This window comes from Nomascus leucogenys, chromosome 22a (genome assembly GCF_006542625.1).
Source record: "Nomascus leucogenys isolate Asia chromosome 22a, Asia_NLE_v1, whole genome shotgun sequence".
Classification (NCBI taxonomy): Eukaryota; Metazoa; Chordata; class Mammalia; order Primates; family Hylobatidae; genus Nomascus; species Nomascus leucogenys.
Window position 1 is genome coordinate 55,069,809 of NC_044402.1, and position 24,424 is coordinate 55,094,232.

General features: G+C 56.7%; 1 protein-coding gene across 12 annotated transcripts in view; it reads right to left on the reverse strand.

The window, feature by feature from the left end:
- Positions 1-391: 391 nt before the first annotated feature.
- Positions 392-24,424, reverse strand: part of GRM4 (glutamate metabotropic receptor 4) — a 127,821-nt gene continuing 103,788 nt past the window's right edge. For 5 of the 12 annotated variants that reach the window (XM_030804108.1, XM_030804110.1, XM_030804107.1 and 2 more), the window contains 5 exons: positions 22,267-22,467; positions 21,897-22,033; positions 17,353-18,288; positions 9,799-10,045; positions 3,584-4,566 (listed from right to left, as the gene is read on the reverse strand). In XM_030804108.1, the coding sequence (XP_030659968.1) occupies positions 4,517-4,566; positions 9,799-10,045; positions 17,353-18,288; positions 21,897-22,033; positions 22,267-22,467 (1,571 nt within the window). In that variant the 3' untranslated portion in view covers positions 3,584-4,516. The other 7 variants (XM_030804103.1, XM_030804109.1, XM_030804106.1 and 4 more) reach the window with 3 other exon arrangements.

The following is a 24,424-nucleotide window of genomic DNA, read 5'->3' on the forward strand; positions in this document are numbered from 1 at the left end:
TTATTATGGAAATGTTCCAATATACAGGAAGGAGAGCAGGACAGAGACTTCCCATGTGCCCATACCCCGCTCAAGAATCATCCACTTTTGGCCACGTTGGCTTCAGCTCTGCTGCTCCCTGCCCTGTGTACTTTGAAGCGAACTGGGGCTGGTTTTATAAGAAAAGGGGGAAGAGGTGCTCTGGAAGTTAAGTGGGTCCCAGGAGGTAGCTGCACCCAGAATGCGGGTGGGGGTCCTGGTTCTGAGGATGGAGTAGGAGGAGGTCTGGCTGAAGGAGCCAGGCCCCATTTCCTGCCTCAACTCCACCTCTCTTTGTCTTCTCCCTCCTCCCTTTCCCCCCTCACTCTCAATAAAAACATAATTACGGGGCTTTATAGAAAAAAAAGGCAAATTATGGTGACATGCTTTAATTATCCACCGAGCAATGGCGGGCTGAATTACACAGGCAGGGCCTTGGAGGTTACCTAAAAATAAAGCAAGAAGCCTCATTAGATGCTAATTGCTGCTTTTGCCAACTGAAGTGAGATTCTGGTGCCGAGTGCCATTTAGTGCTGGGTTGGGGGTGGGGGTCTGAGCCCTGTGAGGCTCACAGTGCCAGGGCCAAGCCCTGAGGGGCAGCCAGGACCATCCAGGGCAGGCAGGAGGACAGAAGGAGCCCTCAGTGCCAGGGGAGTGCCTCAGTTTCCCTTCCCTGTTCAGTGGGCAGATGGAAACCTGAGATGGGAAGGGGGAGCCTTGGAGCCAGTGAGGGTGTCAGAAGGAGGGCCGCCCAGCCTTCTGCAGGCTCAGCATCTTCTCAAGGGTTCCCCAGGACCCCTTGGAGGCCTGGAGGCTGAGGCAGTGTAGGGGGCAGCTGGCATGTGGCCCACTGAGACCTCTGTCCTGCCTGGCTGTATGCCTCTGCCTCCAGGGCCTGAGAAGTAAGGATGGGAGGGGCAGACCGTAAGACATTAGAGCTCAGAACAGCCCCTCAGAGCCGGAAGGGACCTGAGACTCTGCTCCTGAGGCGGGTCTCCCCAGGGTCCTAGGAGTTCCACAAAGGTGCCCTGTGCATGCAGCTGGCCTGGAAGCTCCTGGGTGTCTGCTCAGGCTGGCAGCAGCCCAGCCTTGGGCTTGAGCCCCAGGCAAGCTCAAGTGGGCACTGTTGCTCCCTCCTGACTTCACAAACCCCAAAGTCTGGTGCCACTCCTGGCCCACTTGACTGCACGGCCCATCTGCTGGGGAGCTTTTAAAATATGCCCGTGCCCAGCCCTCCCCCTAGAAGTTCAGGTCCAGTGTTCTGGAGGGAGCCCAGCGTCTGTATTGTCTAGAAGTTCCCCTGCTGGTTAGAAAGTGTGCTGTGGGGTGGGATGTCTGCTAGCCCAATCCCTTCGCTCAGATAGTGAGGAGGCTGAGGCCACGGGGGTGAGCACATACCCCTTGCACACAGCAAAGGTCTCTGGGGGCCGCTGGCTCCCTATCCAGGGTGCCAGGGACCCTGAACCCCCCATCTTGTTGAAATCTAACACTCTGAAGATACTTAGCAGCTTTCTCCGGTCATTAATAATTGAGGATGAGAGCAAAGGTGAGCAGCCAAGCCAACCGTGAAGAGCCAGGCGTCCCTCCCGCATGGGCATCAGGGCAGGTCCCACCCAGGCCAGCTGTGGGCCCCGGCCCTGGCTGCACTGGCTTGAGCCTTCTAGGTGATGGACCCAGGACCCTAGCAGCACCCACCCTCCCAACTGCTGCAGCAGGTCTAGCTGGCAAAAGTCTTGCTAGGACCTGGTTCCCTGCTGTCCACCTCAGGCCCACAGAGCCCACCTCTGCACCCCAGGCTCAGATGCCCAAAGTCACACCCACCCAAGGCTTCCCTCTTCCACCCACCTCATTCTAACAGTCATTTTACTTTGGGACACAGTCTGCTGTATCTCCCCCATCACACTGGAAGCTCCCTGAGGGCAGGGCTACTTCTTCCCACTGGCAGGGGACTGGTAGTCCCTGAGGGCCCCTCCTGAGGGCCAAGGGGAGCCGAGGGGCAGCATCCCCCTTGGATAGGTGATTCTCCTGTTAGAACCTAGATGGGGGCCCCACAGATGTAGGGGGACCTAGGCAAGTCCTGGGCTGAGCATCAAACCCCTGCAGGCCCTGCCCTGGACCTAGCCTTAGGCCTCAGAGCATCAATCACTTCAGGAGGGGCGTGAGCCACAGAGCAGGCAGGTTGCCCAGGCTGGGGGTGCTGCCAGAGTCACCCTGGGGGAGAGCTGGCTGCACCCCCTTGTGCATTCCCCATCCCTACCTCCCCCCCCGCCCCACTGCCCTGGAAGCTTTTGGCAGATACCCTTGATCTGGCAACCTAGTTCTGCCTGACCCGGCTGGAGCACTGGGTGGAATCTTTCCTGGGCAGAGGTCTTAGGAACCATTCTGCAAGACGATCAGCGAGACACTTCCTTTCCTGTCTCCTTCCCTCGCACAAACATTTATTGAGCATCTACTAGGTGCTACACACAGATCCCAGGGAAGAAGAGATTTCCTACGCGCAGGTGTGTGAGATGCCCAGGCCAGGAGTAAGAGTGGGCTGATGGAGAAGGCATACCTGGCATGATTCAATGTCCCAGCCTTAGCTCTACACACACCCTCATACTCTGTCCCTGCCTGGCCCCCTGCCTAGGGTTCCTCCAGTCCCTTCCACTGTGCTCCACAGCGCTGTCAGCTAGCCTGGAGGTGGGAGGGGGTGCAGGACCTAGGGGCAGGGCAGGAGGGGGCGGCACAGGCAGCCCAGGCTCCAGCTGCTGCCTATGGCCTCATTGTGCTTCTGGCTCTATAATTTACCCCAGCCAGAGCCCAGCCCCTAAGTGCTCCGGTTTCCCACCTCCCAACCTGCCAGGGAAGCCAGCTGCAGTGAACACTCGCAATGGGCCTGAGACAGGCATCTGCAAGAGCCACCAGGGCCCAAACAGACTATCAGACAGTCAAACAAGACAGACACGCATGCACATGGGGGCGCTGGACATGCACACAGACACGCAGCCAACACAGCCACACGGCCATGCCTGTGCCGTGCACTTGTGGGCCCACGTGGACACATACAACACACTGATCTCCAGGACAGACACACATCGTCTTAGCACCCGAGCCTGGAGACAACACAAGCAGGAGGGGACGGCTGTGAGTGCTGGCAGCCCCGGAAGCTAACTTCTCAAGAAGAGGACGTCCTGGCTGGGAGGAGAGAGGCACAGGTTATGGGGGCAGGGGTGGAAGGGCAGTCCCAGGTGTGAGGGGTGTGAGACAGAGGACAGGCAAGGCAGAAATGTTACCCTCCCAGGGCTGCAGGGCAGGGGACAGAGCATACCCCCTAATTAGGGGACTACTAGGTGCTGATTCCTGGAATTTCCTGCAATGTCCCTGCCCCTTACCTGGGAATCTGGCCCCTCCATGCCCAAGGCCTCACCACACCACACTAGATCCCAGCCTAGGGAGCAGTCTCCACAGCCCCCAAGCCCTGGGTCCAGAGCCCAGATCCCGCTTCCCTCTAGGTCCAGGCCCTCCAGCTGCAGGCTGAGCCTGTGGTCCCAGGGCAGGACCCTCAGCGGATGTGGAGCCTGGGTGCAAAACCATGTGTTTATTTTTATTAGAAATGTTCTTGGTATAAAAACAATCATGCGCTACACATTGTCGTCAATAACCATCACCAAACACCCAGGCACTGAACTCCGTGTGGTCGGCAGGAAGGGCAGGCGGGCAGGACACACAGCAGACGGGCGGGGCAGGTGGGCAGGCTGCGGGCCACAGGGACACACACAGAGGCCACCAGGAGGACGCAGCACTTGGCAACACACTCGAGATTTGTTTTTGTTTTGGCTTTTTTGTGTTTTGATTTTTTTTTCCTTTTTTCTCTTTTGCAACATGTACGGTTTGGTGAACTGGGGAAGGGTGGCAGGGAGAGGGGAGCAACGGCTGGACGAGAATGAAGCAGAGGAGAACAGGAAAGAAAATGGCAGAAAAGTGACACAGGTGGGACCCAAGAAAGCAGGAGGAGCTGAGGACAAAGAGAATGAGGGAGAGAGGCAGAGGCAAGAGCCAGAAAGTAGACACAGAAAAGGCCGAGAGCACAAGCAGCCGAGGACACCAGAGAGGGAAAAGGTGAAACAAAGAGATAAGAGAACAGAAAGACAGGGCTGGAGACAGACAGAGGGGTCGCCAGCAGCACAGACAGAGACGAAGGGAGGGAGAGATCTAGCACTGGGGCCCACACGACCTAAGCCCCTGTGGTTTGGGGCCGGGAGGGGCAGTGGTCCAAGACGCAGGTTCTTGTGGTAGCCTGGCACCGCCCCGGCCCCTCGTCCTCCTGTCGCTCACCCGGTTTGCCCAGGCTGCCAGCAGTGACGGCCGGAGGCTCTGCTGTCCTCAGCACCAAGCCATGTCCGTGGGTGCCCACGGGCAGGCAAGACATCAGCTGGGCCCTTGGGTGTGGCCCTGACCCGACGCACCATCCACAGGGTCACGGCTCCTCCTCCTGCTGCTCAGCTCCATGGCCTTGCTAGATTGCATGGTTGGTGTAAGTGACGTAAGTCTGTTTGGTGGCCAGCGCTGGAAGGAGAGAGACCAGGGGTACCCAGGAGTCAGGGGCTGCTTTTCTCAAACTGTCCTTCCACACGGGCACAGTCCTACACAAGAACCTACCATAGCTCCCCACCTCTCATGGCATCCAGTCCTGAGCTGAGCAATCAACATTGCCCCAAACTGCACCAGCCCCGCCTGGCCCATCCGGTTGCTTCTCCTGCTATTCTCAGCTCCCCATCCAGGGACTGGGCCCATGTTTCGCACCTCCACGCCTTTGCTGGGCTGGGCTGCTTGCCTGGAATGCCTTTCCTCTTCCCTTTGTACTCTAGAGATGACTCCTTCCTCTAGCACTCCTTCCCAAACCCCACTCCTGTGTGAGGGGCTCCCCAGCACGGGGCCCCTGCCACCTCCTAATTCTACCACACTTCAAAAGAAATCTTTTTTTATGACATCATATAACCTTAAAATATTATCAAAGGGAAGTCTTTCAGAAGTTCAACCACATGCATTTTGGATGCGCACATGTAAGGAATATACATTAAACTAGAACGGTGGCCTAAGGGAAGAGAGTGGGGAACAGGGACAGAGGAAATAAATAATGAAAACCAGAGCGGGGCCATGCATGGCTAGAAACTGAGGCATGCGATTGACTCAGCCTTCCGCCCTACACCCAAGGAAACACAAGTCCCCCAGATCCCCAGGGCCCTCTGAGCATCTACCCTTTCTACTTCTTGGTGCCCCTGTCTCCCTCAGTCTTGAGCCCCCCCTTATCTGGCCCCGTCCCTCTGGCCCTTACTCCACACCAGGACTGGGGTGGTACATCGGGGTATCTCCCATTCCTGTCCACAGCTGAGTGATGCCAGCAGCTCCCATGAGCAGTGTGAGTATCCCCCACCCCTCCAGAGTGCAGACCCCACAGCAGCCTAGTGAGGCAGCCAATGAAGCATCACCCAACTTGACAGATGAGGAACTGAGGCCAGAGGGGTGAGGGGCCTGGCCAGACCCTTGGTTTTGTCCTGTCCAGCCAGGGTTTACGGCCTCCCTCAGTGGCCTGGGAGCTGCCTCAGTGGTGGTAATCAGGGCAGTATTGCTGCCTGGGGCAGGGGCTGGTCTGCGAGTGTGGAGAGAAGCAGTGGGTGGGAGAAACCAGCTGCCCTTTGTCTAAAAGCTGCCCTGACCCTCGGTCAGGATCTGTTGGCTCAAAAAGGAGGCACATCTGCCAGACTCAGCCAGGGGCATCTGGAGAAGAGGAAACTGGGGGACAAGTGTGGTGGTCTACAAATTGTCCCCCCAATCCTCTCTCCCCTATTTCACTGGGCACATGACTCTGAAGGACTAGGTTTCCCAGCCTCCCTTGCAGCTAGGTGAGGCCTTACCTGACTGCATTCTTCCTCATGAAATACACATGGAAGGACTGTGTGCAGCTCCCATGTCATTCAATTAAAATGGGTCTTTCCCCCATGTGTCTTCTCTTTTCCCTTCCATGAGCAGAACAACCATTGAGATCATCTAGCCTCAATCTTTAGGGAGCCGATGGAGCAACAAGATGAAAGGATCCTGGGTCCCCACTCCTACCCACCCACCATGTCCTATTACGGCAGAGAGAAACAAACATCTGTCTGATTTGAGCTGCTCAGTTCTGGGACCTCTTTGTCACAGCAGTGTAACTGGAAGCCCACTAACACAGGCAGAAGTTCGGTGTCCAACTATCAGTCTATCACATGTGGAAGAAGTAAACTGCTTGGGGATGGGGTGAGCAGAGGGGTCCACCATGGGACCAGTAGGGGGGCATGAAGGTCAGAGTCCAGCTCAGTTAAAGGAAGAACTTTCTCTGGGCCAGAGTTGGGTGGAGTCAGTGGCCTATGAGCTCCCTGTCAACAGAAAAATTCAAGCAAATGATGAAGAATCACTTAGCCGGATGGTGGTGGGCAAGTTTCAAGGTTTATGTGCTACCTGGACAGGTGCCAATGGAAGAAAATGGTGCCACAACATCCAAAAAAAGGAATAAGAACACAGCATGGCACCTTATAGCTCATGAAGAATTCCCACCTTCATCTCTGAAATGACCCATGTCCTTCCAGGGTGCTGGATGGCCAAGAGGGCAGAGGGACCACAGGACAGGTCAGTTTAGATGGGGCAGCATCCAGGAGGTGGCCTGGGATGGCAGGTGCTGAGAGGGAGATGAGCACAGATCAGCACCCTGAGGGTGGGAGCTGAGATTCTAGTTGCAGGGAGGCCTCACACTCTCTCTGAGCCTCAGGTGGCTCTTCCCCTCCTTTGCTGGGCCTCAGTTTCCCCGCTTGTAACTTGAGCAAGGTGGCCCTTTTTGCCTAGACTACTTCTCCTGAGGGGCTTCCAACTGCCTCCAACATCTTCACCCCATTCTATCCCCCATGGTCAGAAAAAGACCAGCAGTGGCTATGTGAATCACAGCAGTCCAGGCTGGTGAGAATCAATTCCCCAGAGCTCCGTCATCCCCTGGGGGAACTGATAAAACTGAGCTTCCAAGCCTGTAAAACCCATCAGCAGCTCCTGGCTCAGAGGTGAAAAAAACTCTCAGCAACCACAACAAAATCTCCAGTGACTGCAGGGGATGCAAGCCTGAGGGCAGCTGAGGGGCACCACGGGCAGCTGCAGACTACAGAAAGTGTGGAGAGGAAGGACCGCAGGGCCTCTGCTCTCCTCTAATGCCCTGTCTGCCCTAGAAAACCCAGCTCACAGGTTCCAGAAGCTGGGGAGCTCTTCACCCAAGCCTCAGTCTCACCATCTGGAAAATGGGAGCTGTGAGTCTGCCCAGGGCCCCCACGAGCTAACAGTGAGGCTCCAAGGGAAAGGTTCACCAGAAGTCAGGACACTTGGGGTCCAGTCCTGCCCGCAGTGCTATGGGAGAATCTCGACACCTGCCATGTGGCCCTTCTAACAAACTGACCTTCTCAGAACCGAGATTCTCTCATCTGTAAGATGGGGTGATAATAAACACCACGTGGGGTCAGCCAAGAGGTGAACAGAAACACTCCTTAAATCCTGCAAAATGCTGGGCAGGACAGGGCTGGAATTACTCCAGCACTGGGGACCGGATAGGGACAGCAACACTCCCGGAGCACCCTCAGTGTGAGGGGAAGGCCAAGGGGTGTGGGCCGAGGCCCCGAGCCCACCCGGTGCTGACAATAGGCCCTGGCTGCTGGTTTTCAGTTGCCGGAGGCGCAGATAACAATTAGCCAGGCAGTGCTAGGCACCAGCTGACAGCCCCCATTTGTCGCCCCTTATCTCCGCACCCAATCTGCCTGCAATCAGGCCCCTGAATTATTTATTCTGTTGTTTGTTTAAAGATACGTAGCCTGCCAGTGACAGAGTGAAAAATGTCCCTGTTCCACAGGAGTGACACCTTCCCACTCCTGCTCACACCCCCTCCATCCGGCTGTCCCCAGAATTAATCACCTGGCTCCTGCCTGGTGCCTCCATGACCCCTGTTGTCACTGAGATGAGAAACAGTGGGGGCACAGGGTGCTGGCTGCTGGCCTTCACACAGGAGGTGGGGAGAGGGGCTCCCCACTTCCCTACCATGGAAGCCCCTAAGACTTTCAGGGGGGAGGATGCTGAGGCCTGCAGGGGGTCTGGGTGACCACAGACCCCTCAGTCCCTCCCAACCCCAGAGCAGCTGGAAGTGAGGCCCGTGGGGGATGCCCCACAGCCTGGAGGCCCCCAGGCCCCTCTAGGCAGGAAGCAGGGGCCTGGGGATACGGGGTCTCCTTCCCCAGGCCTCCACACCCCTCCTCTGGCAGGAGTGGGTAATTGTCCCATGTTCCCAGGTGACTGGCTGGAGCAGAGGCAGAGGGCAGTGCCAGTACTGAGCCATCAGAGCTCTCTGTGAGGGCCCCACCCTTATGGGACCCTCTGCCCTGTCACAGCACCTGCGGTGTCACCCTTTGGGGCCAGGGTGTCACCTCCGGGAGGGGCTAATACCCACTAGCTCTCAGGAGCACTGGGGAAAAGCACATCTGACAGACCTGCTCCTGCACGCAGCAGAGAGGGGGTCTGGATGGAACAGGACCTGGGACCTGAGAAGGGAGGTCTCCATGGGAAGGAGGAAAACTGGAACAGGGACGGGGTCCCCAGTCAGGCAGAAAGGCCTGGTCAGGGTTTCATCTGGGGTTTCTGAACATCCAGGTAGACATGAAAGGCCAAAGGTGGGAGTCCCATGGGCCCCTCTGTCCCTTCCCTGCTCTGCATGGGGGCCAGCATGGCACCCGAAGGGAACCCCAGGGTCATAGGTTGAGGGAAGCTGGTGTTCTGCGGGGAAGAGGAGGACTGGAAAGAACCAGAGGTCACAGGGCAGGAAAAGGGGGACACACAAGCATCAGGGGCGTTGATCAGAAAGGGAAGGGTGTCAGAAGCCAGTATACTCTCCACAACAGAGGCGCACAGGCTGGATCTCTGAGGAAGAGGGAAATTGGGCAAAGATGGTGGCACTGCTCCGTAACCAGCCCTGGAGAGACCTGTCCTGGCCAGCTCCAGACCACAGGCCTGCCCCTCAGCTGCCAAGGTCCCTGCCTGGTGCCCTGGCCCACCACAAAGCATGACCCTCTCCTGCTGGGTCTCCTTGGACAGTCCCCCAGACAGGCAACTACCTGAGCGCAGCTAGGCAGTTCTGTAGGCCCCTCTGCCTCACCCTGCCGTCACTCACTGGTCCTGGCCGGCCCATGTCCCGGGTCCCCATAGCTCAGGTGCCTGCTAGTGGGTGGCTGAACAAAGCCAAGCTGGGTGTTACAGCTGCTCTGGGCTCAGGGCCGCTTCCACCCCACCGGGTTACCAAAGGGACAGTGTGCAGGGCCCCAGGGACGACCCCTTCTCCCAGAGGGGCTGAAAGGGCACAGGCGGAGACCCAGGCCCCAGCACAGGGAAATCCCGGGGTCCCCGCTCACCCTCAGGGCCGAGGCGCCCCCTGGTGGCCTGCCTCGGGGTGGGGCACAGATCCCTGGAAGGGTGCTGCTGGGGCACCAGCTGGGGAAACTTGAGGTTCTCCCCAGGCCACCAGGAGGGGCAGGACAGAACGGGCTCTAATGTGGTTGGTGCCTCAGGGCTCTCCCTGAGAGGCTGGCTCCCACCTGTAGCCTCAGGGTTCCCCCAGTGTCCCCCGCCGCCTCCCCAGGATGGGGCATCGGGGCAGGGAGGGGTGGGGAGGGGCAGGATCTCAGCCGACCTGCTGTGAAAGGAGCGGGGCCTGGGGCCCGCGGGGGCGGAACGGGGCCAGGCACTCACCTGGGGCCTCGAGGTTCTCGCAGAGCTCAGACTTGGCCTCTCCGTTGGGCCGGAAGTTGCCCTTCTGCGTGAACTTGTTGGACATGGTGGCCGCCGTAACGACGGCTTTGAGGCTGCGCTTGCGCTTGGGCACGTTCTGCTCCGGGTGGAAGAGGATGATATAGACCTTGGGCATGTAGAGCATTCCCAGGGACACCGAGGCGCTCAGACTCACCGAGACCGTCAGCGTCGTCGTCTGAATGTACAGCTGGCGGAGGGCACGGCGGCGTCAGAGCAGGCTGCGCCCCGACTGCAGGCCCTGACCCCCGCCAGTTCCCATCCAGGGACGCACCCGGGGACCGCACCCTGCATCCCGCTGCCTTCAGGCAGAAGGAAGTCGTGGCTTGGAGCTGGGACTGCAGACCAGGGTTTCTGCATTCAAATCTTGGCTCACTACTTCCAGCTGTGTGATATTGGACACGTCACATCCTTGTGCCTCAGTTTCCTCACGTATAATATGGGCGTGATAATGATACTACTTACCTCCTAGGGCTGTTGTGAGAATTAAGTGATTTAATAAGTGTTTAAAAAGTGTGGAAAACATCTGGCACATGGTAAGTGCCATTTCAGGTTACCGCTGTTATTTGCTATGTGGAGGAGGTGCGCCTGAGGAGAGGCTCTCAGGAGACCACAGCTGGCCCTTCTCAGGGCCGAGGGCGAGAGGAGCACCCCTTGGTGCTTTGGAATAACACCCAGTGGCCATGTCACAGCCCCTCAGATCAGGCCCCCATTCAATGACTGCCCCCGCAACGGTCCCCCGGGGCACAGCATGGGATCCTTGGCATCCATCGCGATATGGTGGTGGCAGCAGTCAGAGCTCATTTCATGCTCGCTCGCCAGCACTAACAGTGACAGATGTTTAGCAAAATGAAAGCCCATTAATCTGGGTGTCGGATAATCCATTTTACAATAGTAGAGCCTTCCAGGCAGGGCCCGGCAATTCCCACTGTCCCCGTCTAGGATTCCCCTCCCTGCCTCTCCCTTCCTCCGGGTCCTCCAGGCCTCAGCTGCCCCTCTGAACCTCCTCAGCCGCCCCTCTGAACCTCCTCAGCCAAGGTGGGACCAAAGGAGACCCAGGCTAGGCCTCCTGGGTCTGGGCATGAAGGAAGCAGGAAATGCTTTTCCCCAAATCTGCTCTTTCTGAGCCTGGGTCCTGCCCTGGTACGTGGCTGGTGTGCTTCCTCCAGGAATCCTCTCCTGACCCCCAGCTCTACGGGCACCCACGATACCCTTCATTTCTTCTACCCAGACCAGCAGTGTGGATACACATCTGGACTTGTTTCCTGAAGGCACAGGGGCCCTGGCCTCATCTGGCAGTACCCCCCATGTAGGGACCAGGTCTTCCCGTTCTTATATTCCTCCCTGTCCCTTGCACGCCACTCCATAAATGCCTCATGACACTGGATGGGATGACCTTCATTTCCAGCCACCCTGCCCTGGGTTTCCTACCTTTGGGAGAGGGACTGGAGAAGCCCTAGGGCCTAAAAGGAGAATCTTGCCCTTCTGTGGGCCTCAGTTTTTCCCTCAGTGTAATGGGATGAAAGCAGCTACCTCACCCAAACCATGAGGGTACCCCAAGCACAGACTGTGAAGCCATGTGAAACTTGCTTTTAGTGACTGCAGGCACTGAGGTGAAACTGAGGAGAAGAGACATGGGGAACATGGGGGCATGACCAGACAGCCATGATGTGCCCAAGCCAAGGCACTGACACTCCTCAAAGTGCAGCCTCCAGGCTGGCGTGGCCCAGGTCAGGCAGAGCTCCGAGGGGAAGGAGGCCGAGGGTGGCCACTGGTTCAGGAAAATGTCACAGGCCCAGGGGAAATGAAAGCCTGTCCCCTAGTGAGCACATGCCGCTCCAGACATAGACAGGCCTCCATCCTCAGACACCACTTACACTCTCACCCCTGGGCATGGAGCTCTCCTGGAGGGAAAGGTCATGACCAGCCAGCAGGGCCATGCTGGCCGTCTCTCCTGCCCGAATTGGGGCTGGTGGCCAGAATGAGAAGGCAGGAAGAGGCTCCAGAGCATCAAAACAGTTGCTTGGGGAATACCGTAGAGTCTCGGGCTAATGGAGAATAGGCTTGTCATCTGGGTCTTCACCATGAGACTAGGAGTTCCCAGAGGACAAGGTGTGTCTCCCTCATTACATCAGGGTTCCCTGGGGGCAGGGCTGGCTCTCCTCTCACACTGGGGGTTCTTGGAAATAGGGGTTGTGTCCCAGGTGAGACACCCATCTTAGACCCTTTGCACTGGGCCCACATGGAATTGGTGGGACCAGGGATAGAGGCCCTTCTCTGGGCAGAGGAACCCTTGCAGGGGACACAGTTCTATGTTGAGGGCCAGTGTCCTGGGTTCCAGATTCTACTCTGCCCCAGCCCACTGTGGGATGCTAACAAGTTTCCTCCCCTCTCTGGGCACCAGACGCCCCTCCATGAACATAGGCAGGGCCAGCGCTATGAGTGTACAACCTGTGCAGTCACCCAGGGGCCTGTGCCTAGCTCTCGGTTTAAGGTCCTGCTGCCACCATATTGAATTGTGGATAATTTCTGAACAGTGGGCCCTTCGTTTTCATTTTGTGCTGGGCGCTGAAAATTATATAGCCAACTCTCAGCACAGGCACGGGCACAGTCATTGGTGTTCCGTTCTATTTTGTTTTTCAGCCTAGGAGCCTTTCTGCAAACAAAATTCAAGGGATATAAATAGATCAAAACCCTCCCTCCCAGCATGGGCCCTGGGGGCTCCTCTAGCCATCCCCAGCTGGGAGGTAGGCCCTGTACACAGCAGGAATGTGGCTGCCCACCGCCAGTTCCGCTCTTGCTTCAGGGTGTGGAATTTGAGCCCCACCATGAGAGCCTGCCTCTGGCTCAGACTTTGTTTCTGGAGACCCCTCTATGAAAGGCACACATGGCCACCAAGAGGTGGTAGCAGGTTAACCCTTATCAGAGAAACAGTGGTCCTCTAGACCCCAGCAGGCACTCCCGAGGGGCTGAACCCAGGCACCAGGAAGGTCTTAAAGGGAGGCAGAGTGAGAGGCGGCCTTCGGGCTATGATCTCCTCTCCTCTACCACCCACCTGCCTCTTAGCCTGCTGGTGCCTGAACTCCCACCATCCCTGCTCCCCTGTGTGGATGGGCCCTCACTGCACTCCGTCCTCTGTGAGGAATCCTGCATTCAACCTCGCTAGTCATGTGCTCCCCACAGTGAAGGAGCTTGTCTGAGCTGAGTTTGATGCAGGAGGACAGAGGACACCTGGGGTGAGGAAAGGGCACAGGAAGGAGCAGCTGTAGATGTGGATGATGAATTTCCTGCTTTCGTGCTAGGCCTCATGGGTACAGGGTTCGAGGGGCCCCGGTGGGGGCACCAAGGAGCTCTCCCTGCCTTGTGCTTCTGCGGGCTGACCCTGATAGGAACCGAGATCCTCCGAATCTGTACAAACCAGACAAATAAACTTCCCCACACTCCGATTGCCTCTGCAGCCACGTCCTGCCCAAGCATGACTGAGCAGTAACCCTACGTAGTGGAGAAAGCCCGCTCAGTGTAATTCCAAATGGCTGTGGTGTTAAGCCCTGGAAATCCGGGCTAAGGCTGGGAAATCCAGCCGCCTGCTCGCCAGAGCGGCACAGACAGCTTCACTCTGTGCCAGCACCTGAAACCTGGGGGAACGGGTGCAGCTGAGCACATGCAAGTGCGTGTGTGCATACATGCATGCCTGCTCACACACACATCAATATACACGTACGTACCTGCATTGACACATACACCTGACCTCACAGCTGCACATTTGCATCTGACTCAGCTGGGCTCTCTCTCTCACACACACACACACACACCTCTTCACACATGGGTACACACATATACATAGACACAAATGTACTCACACATCTACACACATCCACCTGCACACACTCACTAATATTTACACTCACACATCTGCACACGTGTGTGCACAAACACTTCTGGGCACATACACTCAACCTACACATCCATACACACACCAGCAGCTACATACCCCTCAGCACACCCATCAACCCATCCCCGCTTAATCTGCATGCACATGGGCACACACCTGTGCACACACACACCACACATGCACCACTGAGCATGTACATGCACAAAAAGGCACACACATGTCTATACACACACACCTCTGTAGGCACACCACAACTCCTGACAACAGCCACACCCCGCTTGATCTACATGCAAACACACACACTTAGCAGCCAGACCTGCAGCTTGCACTGGGGCATCTTGAGCTTGGCATGACATGGCCCAGACACAGCCCCAGGTTGCCTAAGTCTCTAAGAAGCCTGGTAGTCTGAACCGCAGGAACTTCAGAGCACATCTCCTCCACCCCCTCCCATTCAGAGGCCCAGAGTGGGAGAGGTGTATGTCCCATGTCCTAGGCCACCAGGGAGAGAGCACACTGGTGTGAGGCCATCCTGTCGTATGACCTGGGACAAGTCCCTGTCCATCTCTGGGCCTATGAACTGATCATCTCAGGGACTCCCTTCATAATCAGGGCTGGCTGGGGAAGCCTCCTAAAAAGGCAGGAATCAGAGGCTGGTAGATCACCTGGAGAGATTGAAAGGGTAGGGAGGCTGAGCTGGGGGGCTGGGTTGCAACATCTGGAGACCGGAGGGCCTGATATCCTGGGATGACAGGGACCCCACTGGGGAGTGGGCTGCTGGCAGGCAGCCAGGGAGAAATATGGCAAGGTGGAGGGAGGGGCTTAACCATCACGTGTGGGCCTCCCAGCCAGGTACCTTTACTCCCTGAGGAGGTGTGGGAAGGGGCCTCCTGGTATCATTGAGGGTAATTTCTCAAGCTGCCAGCCTCCTGGGGTATGGGATGGCCTCCCCGCTGGCTCCATGGGGCCCATGAGCATTGGGAGGCATGAGGGCCTCTGCCTGCACCTGCACTCAGCAGGGAGGGTCTCCCGCAGCAGGCCTGGTGGAGGCCAGAGACCCAGCTCACAGCACGGGCCGGGCGCCGTGGCTGCACCGGGGCTGCTTGGCTCAGGCATGCAAGGTGGGATCCCCCTGCTGAAGCAGGCCCAGTCTCAGATCTCAGATCTTAGGACACTCACTGCCAGCCCCAAGGTCTACCTCTTAGGGACCCCCACCAGGCCCCCATTGGAAGATGACCCTTGAGGAGCTGGTGGAAAAGAGGTGGGCACCTACCAAGGAAGTCCCAGGGCATGAGGTATCCCAGAGCTGCAGGGGGGGGAAGGGTGTGCTGGGGATTGGGGGGTGTTCCTAAGTTAGACAAAGTGGGGTCAAGTCCAGCTGTGCCACCAAGGCAAGTCACTCCCCCTCTCTGTGCCCCTGTGTCCTCATCTGTAAGCAGGGGATGATGAGACCTCACCAGCTGCCATGGGGCCTAACGGCCGTTAGGTAAACTGTCTCCACATGACAAGAACCCCATCCCATGGCTGCCTCACTGAAAACTAGGCATCCCTGGGAGCTCAGACTGGTGCTCACAGCTCGCTCTTTCTCTCTCTCTTTCTTTCCTTTCCTTCCTTTCTTCCTTTCTTTTTCTTTCTTTCTTTCTTTCTTTCTTTCTTTCTCTCTTTCTCTCTCTCTCTCCCTCTCTCTCTCTCCCTCCTTCTTTATTTTTTTTTTCATGAGATAGATTCTCACTCTGTCACCCTGGTTGGAGTGCAGTGTCACAACCTCAGCTCACTACAACCTCCATCTCCCAAGTTCAAGCATTTCTCCTGCCTCAGCCTCCTGAATAGCTTGGACTACAAGCATAAGCCACCATGCCTGGCTACTTTTTTGTATTTTTGCTAGAGACGGGGTTTCACCATGTTGGTCAGGCTGGTCTCGAACTCCTGACCTCAAGTGATCCATCCACCTCAGCCTCCCAAAGTGCTGGGATTACAGGCATGAGCCACCACACCCAGTCATGGGCTCACAGCTTTAGATGCCAGGCTCAGGCTGACGACTCCTCAGATATGTCTCCAGCCCAGAACTTGCCTGTGAACTCCAGACTCCTATATTCAACCACTGACTTGGCAGCTACATTTGGACGTCTAACGAACATCCCAAACTTGGCATGTCCAAAGGACCCCTTCTCCTGCCCCCTCACAGGCTCCTCTCATTGTCTTCTCTTCCTTAGCATGGGAAACTCCTTCCTTCCTGATTGCTCAGGCCTCAAAGCATGGTGTCCTCCTTGACTTGACTCTCTCCTGGTCTCCCACCCAATGTGCCATCCATTGGAAACCTGGCCAGCCAGTCTCCAGACAGGCCCAGACTCCCCGACTCCCCACTGCATCTGCTGGGGACACCCTCTCCTGCAGAGCATGACAGTGACCTTCTCACAGCTGCTCTTGGCAGCCAGGGGGTCCCTTTCAACCTACATCAGATAGCACCCTCACCTGCTCAGAAGCCTGCAGCGGCCTCTCTTCTCACTCATGGTAAAAGCCAATGTCATTGCCACCATCTGGCCTGTCACCTCTTTGATATCGTTCCCCACTCCTCTGGCTTCCTCAGCTCCACACTCCTTACAGTGTATTAACTGTTTGTGTACCCATTGTGTCATGTAATTGTGACAATACCTGGAAAGACTGCAGGGAAAGGGACATGGCCCCAATTTACTGATGAAGAAACTGAGGCTAGGGAGGCCACCTGGCTTGCCCAGATCCCACACTTCTACATGGAGCTCAGACCCAGACCTGGGGTCCTTGGTTCACCTTGATACCCTGCCTTCAGTGACTCCCAGTCCTTCAAGATAAAACCCCCAAGTCACCTAGCCAGCACCAGGACTGGGATGTGGGCCGAGCATACAGGTCTCTTGGGGTGTGCCCAAGTCCTCAGGCCAGGCCAACAGGAGGCAGAGGTAGCCACTCTGCAACTCCAGCCAAGGGAAGGAAAGGCCCTCTGCCAGCCCCTAGCCTTTGGGCTTCCAGGGCAGCTTGGGGCTGGGGAGAGAGGGAGGGTCCCATGGGGATCTTGTGAGGGGTAGATGGAGGAGGGAGAAGAGAGGAGTGAACCAAAAGGAAGACAGGGTTGAGTGGGGAGAGAGGTAAGAGAAAGGAATATAGAAAAGAATGAAGAGTGAAGGAGGGTACGGCACCCCAGGCTTACAGAGAGAGGAGGGGAAGGGGTGAGAGAAGAGGGGGAGGAAAGAAGGGAAGGAGATGGGGTAGGGGCAGCAGGGATGGAGAGACAGGGAGAGGGGGAGGGGGGAGGAGAACGGGGGAGGATGGAAAGAGGGAGTAAAGTGGGGCTGAAGGAGACAAAAGGAGGACAGAAAAAAGGAGAGATGAGACAGAGAGAAAGGGGGAGAGAGAAGAGGGAGAGGGGCAAGAACAGAGAAAGAGGAGAGAAAACCCAGAACCCAGAGAGAAAACTTGCAGCTGGGAGAGAAGGCAAAATGAGGCATGAAAGAAGGCAGAATGAGGCATGAAAAAGGCATTTCTGGAGCATGGGGGAGACCAGACAACCTCAGGAGGCTGCCCCCTGCTCACTGCCCTCACCTACCCACCGTCCACCCCCGGCCCCCACCATTCACCTTGTCAGCCGACTGCGAGGTGCCAAAGAAGATGGGGATGAAGGCCAGCCAGACGATGCAGGTAGTGTACATGGTGAAGCCAATGGGCTTGGCCTCGTTGAAGGTCTCGGGCACGCCGCGTGTCTTGATGGCATACACGGTGCACGTGACCATGAGTAGCATGCTGTAGCCCAGCAGGCAGATGAGCGACAGGTCCGAGATGTCACACTTGAGCACACCCCTGGCGAAGCGGGGGTCGAGCGTCCGCTGGTCCTGGAAGTCCACCACCGAGTGGGAGGGGTCCACCACAAACCACACACAGATGCCCAGCAGCTGCAGCGAGATGAGGCTGAAGGTGATGGCCAGCTGCGAGGCGGGGCTGATGAAGCGTGGGGCACTGACCGAGCGCTTGCCCTGCTCAAAGATGCGGTAGATGCGGTTGGTCTTCGTGAGCAGGGCCGCGTAGCTGATGCTCATCCCTAGTCCCAGGAAGATTCGGCGCAGCGAGCAGGTGCCAAGGTCGGGCTCAGCGATCATGAGGAAGGTGGTGGCGTAGCACAGGAAGATGCCTGCCAGCAGCACATAGCTCAGTTCACGGCCCGAGGCCTTGACGATGGGCGTGTCGTTGTAGCGCACAAAGGTGATCACCACGAACAACGTGGCAGCGATGCCCACCACGGCCAGGAAGAGGGGCAGCACGGCCCAGGGCGAGTCCCACTCCAGCTTGATGATGGGGATGGGCCGGCAGCCCGTGCGGTTCTCCGTTGGCCGCATGTCGTAGGGACATGTCTTGCAGGTGTAGCGGTCCACCTGGTACTGGTACCCTGTGCAAGGCTCGCAGTGCCAGCAGCAAGGCATGCCCTTCACTGTCTTCTTCCGCTCACCCGGCTGGCAGGGCAGGCTGCAGATGGAGCGGGGCAGCTGCTGCCCGCTCCCCGGCCAGTGCATCCGCTCTATCTGGCAATGACAGCACCGTAGAGCAGGCCTCAGAATATGCCACTGGGTGCCCCGGACCATCCCACTGGGTGGTGGCACCTTGTAGCCCCACACTCAAATCACCAGCTAGTTGGCCAAAAGTCCAGCTGCCCGGACCCCACAGGGACATACTGAATCTAACAGCCGGAGTTAAACAAGGTCTCCAGCATAACTCAGACATAATTGACCTACAGGGAATCCTGATTGAACCCGAAACTCTCAAGACTCATATGAAGAAACTGAGCCCAGAAAGCAGTAGTGGCAACCTAGAGTCACAGGAAACAACAGTGGCACAGCAAAGAGAACTCAGGAGTCCTGACTCTTAGCCCCTAAGGCCTTGCTATTCACAGTGGTCCCCAGGGCGGCAGCAGCAGCCTTACCCAGGAGCTTGTTGGAAAGGCAAATTCCAGCTCCATCCCAGACCTACTAACTCAGAATCTGAGTTTCAAGAAGACCCCCAGATGATTCCTGTGCACATTGGAGTGGAAGATGTGCTGCCCTACGGCCCAGCCCAAGGCACCTCTGCCAAACAGCAGGGAGTTGGATTCAGCAGAGAGCAACGAACAAAGGTTTAATCAGAGGATGCTTAATGTGTGCTCAGGGGTTAGCATTTCTTTACATCTTGCTCTAAATTAGTGCTACCCACAGTTACATGTCCCTGAAGACATAATGGCTATGAGCAATAGAGCCACACGAGTGTTATCACACCCTACTGAATATGTTACAATATTCTGGAAAGTGAGAGTCCCAAAAGAGTCTCAGGCATCTGGCTAAGGGACTTGACTACACCTGGGAGCTGTATTCAAAGCGACTGTTCTAAATAAAATGTCTCTTAGGAAGAGCTCACTCTCAGAGCACAGCAAGCCTGGCTAAACTGGTGCATTTGCACTGGGTGCTACCTCCTGATAAAGTGTAACCAGCTGGTTGGGGGGTGTGGGGAGGGCTTTAGAATAAAGGAAAAGGGGCCAGGCATGGTAGCTCAGGCCTGTAATCCCAGCACTTTGGGAGGGCAAGGCAGGAGGATCATGAGGTCAAGAGATTGAGACCAGCCTGGCCAACATGGTGAAACCCCGTCTCTACTGAAAATACAAAAATTAGCTGGGTGTGGTGGCGTGTACCTGTAATCCCAGCTACTCAGGAGGCTGAAGCAAGAGAATCGCTTGAACCCGGGAGGTGGAGGTTTCAGTGAGCCAAGATCATGCCACTGCACTCCAGCCTGGTGACAGAGCAAGATTCTGTCTCAAAAAAAAAAAAAAAAAAAAAAAAAAAAAAAAAAAGAATAAAGGAAAGGGGTAAGGTGGGGTGGGTAGGGATGCCTCGTGGCAAGGTAGGAAGAAAACCTCAAGGGACAAGGTTGTCCTGTGGCTCTGGGCATGGCAGGATGTGGATTAACTCAGAAGCCAAAAGGCACAGAGCAAGGACAAGTGCAACCTGTCCTGCAGGAGTGTGGAAGCAGGACGGTCCCTGTGGACTGCAGCTGTGCAACTGCAGGGGAAAGACCCTTCCCCAGAGGACACGGGGTGATGGTGAGTGTCCCGGAAAACTCTGTGGTTCTGATGGAAACAGCAGTGACTGAGGTCAAGTCCTGGGATCACAGTTCTGTTGCTACCTGGCTGTGTGTCCTTGAGCAAATGGCTTCTCCTCTCAGCCTTTGTTTTCTCATCTGATCCAATGAAAGCAGATAGGAAGCCACTTTGCCCTTTGTTACTTGGAGTGACCTCCGTTTAGAAGTCATAATGGATATACTTTCTAATATTTCACTAGAACATCAGCTCCATGAGGGCAGGGGCATTGTGTTAACTTCCCTGCTGTGTCTTCAGCCCTCAGCACAGGCTGGCACATAGTAGAGGCCCAGTAGGTCTCTGTGGAATCTATGAAAGAATAACTGCACAGGCAAGAAGGTCCAGGGTACCAGTGATGCAATGCCGCCACACTCTCAGACCCTGGAGGAGGACAGTGGCCAGGTAGGTGGTTACAGGTACCTTGCCTGCTCTGTGGCCCTCACAGCACAGCCCAAACTGAGCCACTCACAGAGAAAGTGGGGAAGGTTGATGGTTAAAGTCCAGCCCCATCTCACCTCCTCCCACCACCCCAGCTCTGTCCGGGCCTTACAGGTGAGGAGGACTAAGAGGGCATTGTGAGCCACATCAGAATGGGCCATGAAGACGGTCTGGCCGGTGGAGGGGCCTTGTATTCCTGGGGAGGGGACTTTCAGGGGAAGGGCCCACTGCCACCCACACATGCCCAGTCCCTGCCACCTTCAGTTAGGACATCTAGAAAATGGAGATCACTGCCTGCCTCACAGAGCTGTCATCCTCACAGCAAGGGGACATGCTTAGAGTAGCAGCTCGGACACAGCAGGTACTCAGTAAGTGCTAGCTGCTGCCACTAGTGAGTTCCAGTCCCCGGCCCCCGTGCTCTGCCCACTGCACCAAAACAAAACGGGCACATCGACTTGGTGTTGTCCCACTTTGCCAAGTGCTCCTCACACGCCGTTGTGCCCATCTCTCTCCACTCAGCAATCCAAGGAGCCTCATTTAGGAACAGGCTGTTCCTGCCACACGGTGTGGCTTTTAGGAGAGTCCTTCTGCCTCCCCAGGGCTGGGTTTCCTGGGAGATTTCCTCTGACTTAGAAGATGGTTGGGCTAAATGAGACTGCAGGCCAAGAGTGCTTTGAAGAGCAGAGCACGAGGGGTTCCTCGCTGGAAGAGAGTATGACAAGAGGAGACGGCGGGGCCTCGATGCAGCACCCACAGGATCCCGGGACAAGGAGAGTGGAAGCCAGATGAGGACCTGTCTCTAAGTCTCTCCAGTCTATCCACGGGGTCACAGTGGGCCCACCCCAGTTATGGCTCACCCCTTCCCCTTGCAAGGCAGAGATCAAGTCCACAAGCACTTTGTTGAGGAATAAACCAAAGGTCCTTTCTCTCCAAAAACACTGCTCTGTTTCACAGCTGAGATACTGAGGGCCAGAGAGGGAAAGTCACCACATCCGTGGGACATTCCATGAGCTAGGAAAGCGTGGCTAGGAGGACCCAGAAAAATGGCTGCCTTCTATCGTGCTTTGACAGGGCTGGGGAACTGGCAACTGGCTCACTACCCACCAGTCAGTGGCACAAATCCCACCGTTCGACCTGGGTCCTTTGCCTCAAGACTTCCTCGTCTGTCCAAATGCAGCCCTCCCCCTCCTCACCTTATTCCCCCATGCCCCCCCCCTCACCTTATTCCCCCATGCCCCCCCATCAACCCCCACCTGCCCACCCAAAAAGCCTTTGAGCCATTTCACTCTGGTGTGAATTCTTCTATCCAGAGTCCCCCCATCCCCTCCTCAGTGGGTAGCCGGCAAGAAGGCCCCAGGCTAAGGGAGGGGGCAGGGACCAGAATGGCAGCAGAACTCCGACTGCCCTGTCTTCCATTTCAGGGTGGGGGCCTCAGAGCTGCTGAGGTCTGGGAGGGGGCACTGGGAAGGAAGCCCCAGCCTGGCAGCAGCAGTCCTGGAGGTCAGGGCTAATCAGCGGCAGCCTCCCCTTGGGCGCCCCTCCCAGGGGCTGGAACTGCATTCTCCACCCACTCCCTGCCCTCCCACTTACTCTAAGGTGCAGGTGATCAGTCCAGGAGCCAATGACCTTGTACTCGGCGGAGTCGTTGCGCAGCTGGTATTGGTAGATGTCATAGCGCCCAGGCGCATCTCCATTCTCATTGAAGGTCACAGGGTTCCCTGCGATGCCTGTAAGGGTGGGCGGGTGTCTTTACAGAGCCTTTACCCAGAGGCAGGGTGGATGATGAGCCTGGGGCAGAGACCTCTCTGACACACCCCTTCATGGAACATCCTGGGAGATTTCACCTCTTGGAAACATCAGGAGAGGCCCCCCATTCCCACCCCACAGAGCCTAAGGGTCCCTCCCCTCGGGCATGGCCCAGGATACCCAGGGTCAGGCACAGTCCGCACCACGCCCCCACCTGAGAAGTTGACGTTTCGGATGTACTTAAGCAGCTGGGTGCCATCTACAGGGTCCATGCGTGGGCAGAGCCCCACGCGGCCGGGACATAGGTCACGGTGCATGGCGTGCAGCGCGTGGCCCATGGCATACACGGCATCGATCACAAACTGCACCTTCCCCTCCTGCTCATAAGCTGAATCCTGCCCAATTCGCTCACGGTCTGCAATGAAACACCAGGAACAGGGACACTCGTGAGGCCCACTGTCCTTACAGTGGTGTCATGGGAGCCAGACCACCCTCTGACACCTGGAGAGGTGGCACAGCCCATCTGTGCATGGCCAGGCCTCCTGACTCCCAGCCCAGTGCTCTATCACCCAGGAGATGGCCCTGTGCAGGTGCCTGGAGACAGGCCCATGGGTGTAATGGGAGAGTCCACCGGCCTGGACACCGTACCACTGATGCCTGTGCCACCCAAGGTCCCAGAATATCCAGGGCAGACTCCCTTGTCACCTTTCACCCTGGAAGGCAGTGTCCCAGAGGTCTCCCTGTGGCTGTGGCCCTTGTTGCCTTCCCCCAAGCCTGGCCTGGGATAATCTTGGGAACAGCTGCCCCTCTCGAAGTCTAGGAAACAGCCAGGACAGGGGCTATGCCCATCAATGAGGGGAGTGCCCTTAAAGCCACTCACCCATGGGCAGTTGCTCCAGCCAGAGGATGTTGCCCTCACCCTAGGGTATGGGTAGGGAAACTGAGGCCCAGAGAGGCTGAAAGACTGCCCTCAATGGTTTCTAGTCACCCTAAATACCAGAAGTCACCATCGCCCCCATCCATCCCTCTTCTACCTCAGGGACAACCCTCTTGTCCCCCAGTGGCAAGGATAAGTGAACTTTGCAAACCGAGAAACCCATCCCCATGGGCTTCTCACTGCTAACCGCAATGGCTCCCCAAGGCACCGTGACCGGGGTCTGACCTCCCATCTTCCTTCCCTCCCCTCTGCGTCCACTGACCTCTGCTCTGGGGCCCTGTGCAGCCTCCTTCGTTGTCCACGTCAGCGAAAAGGGGATCATGATCCCACCTCACAGAGCTGCCGTGAGGCTTCCATGAGATTAGGTAGCAAAAACACTTGGCAGCTAGCAGGTGGCTCGTCCACGGTACCCTATGTGCTAAGTGGGCAGAACAGGGGCTTCCAAGAGGGCTATGGAGGTCCCTGGGCTGGAGCAGGTGGGACAACTTTGTGGAGGGGGAGGTGGTTCTTTGCCTGGGCCCTGGGTAATCATAATATTAGATAACATATTGAATAACAACAATAACAGTAAGTAAGTAACTTCCACCAGTACCTGCTAAGGGTCAGGCATTGTACGGAACTCTTGATGTATATTCACTCATTGATTTCACACAACAATGCTCTGGTGTAATCACCTCCATTGTAGAGACAAAGAAACTAGCTGGGCATGGTGGCTCACGCCTGTAATCCCAGCACTTTGGGAGACTGAGGCGGGTGGATCACTTGAGGTCAGGAGTTCAAGACCAGCCCGGCCAACACGGTGAAACCCCATCTCTACTCAAAATACCAAAATTAGCTGGGAACATCAGGAAAGGCCTGATGGGAGGTAGCTGTAATCCCTGCTACTCAGGGGGCTGAGGCACGAGGATCACATGAACCCGGGAGGCAGAGGTTGCAGTGAGCTGAGATTGCACCATTGCACTCCAGCCTGAGTGACAGAGTGAGACTCCATCTCAAAAAGAAACTGAAGCCCTGAGCACAGGACAGCTCAGTAACATTCCAGGACCATGAAGAGCTGATGTGAACCCAGGTACTCCAACTCCAACCCTGAGCACCACACTCTGCCACACAGGGATGCAGGTGGGCAGGAACATGGGGAGGGGACCAGGGATCTGAAGTGAGGACATGGGGGCAGGAGGATGGCTGGGAGAAGGAAGGGGGAGGATGGGCAGAGATAGGGAAGCCTGGCTTCCCCTCCCAAGACCACAGCTCTTGCATACAGCATGGCCTCCTTCCTCGAGGCCAGGATGAGGAAATTACTCCTCCTATCGCTCTACTCCTAGCCCTTGCCTCTCAGCTAGAGGGCACGTGCCACACTGCACAGAAGAAATTCCCCAGAGGGCAGCAGGGTGCACGGCTGCACCTGCATCCTGCCCCTATAGGCCAGGGTTAAGCT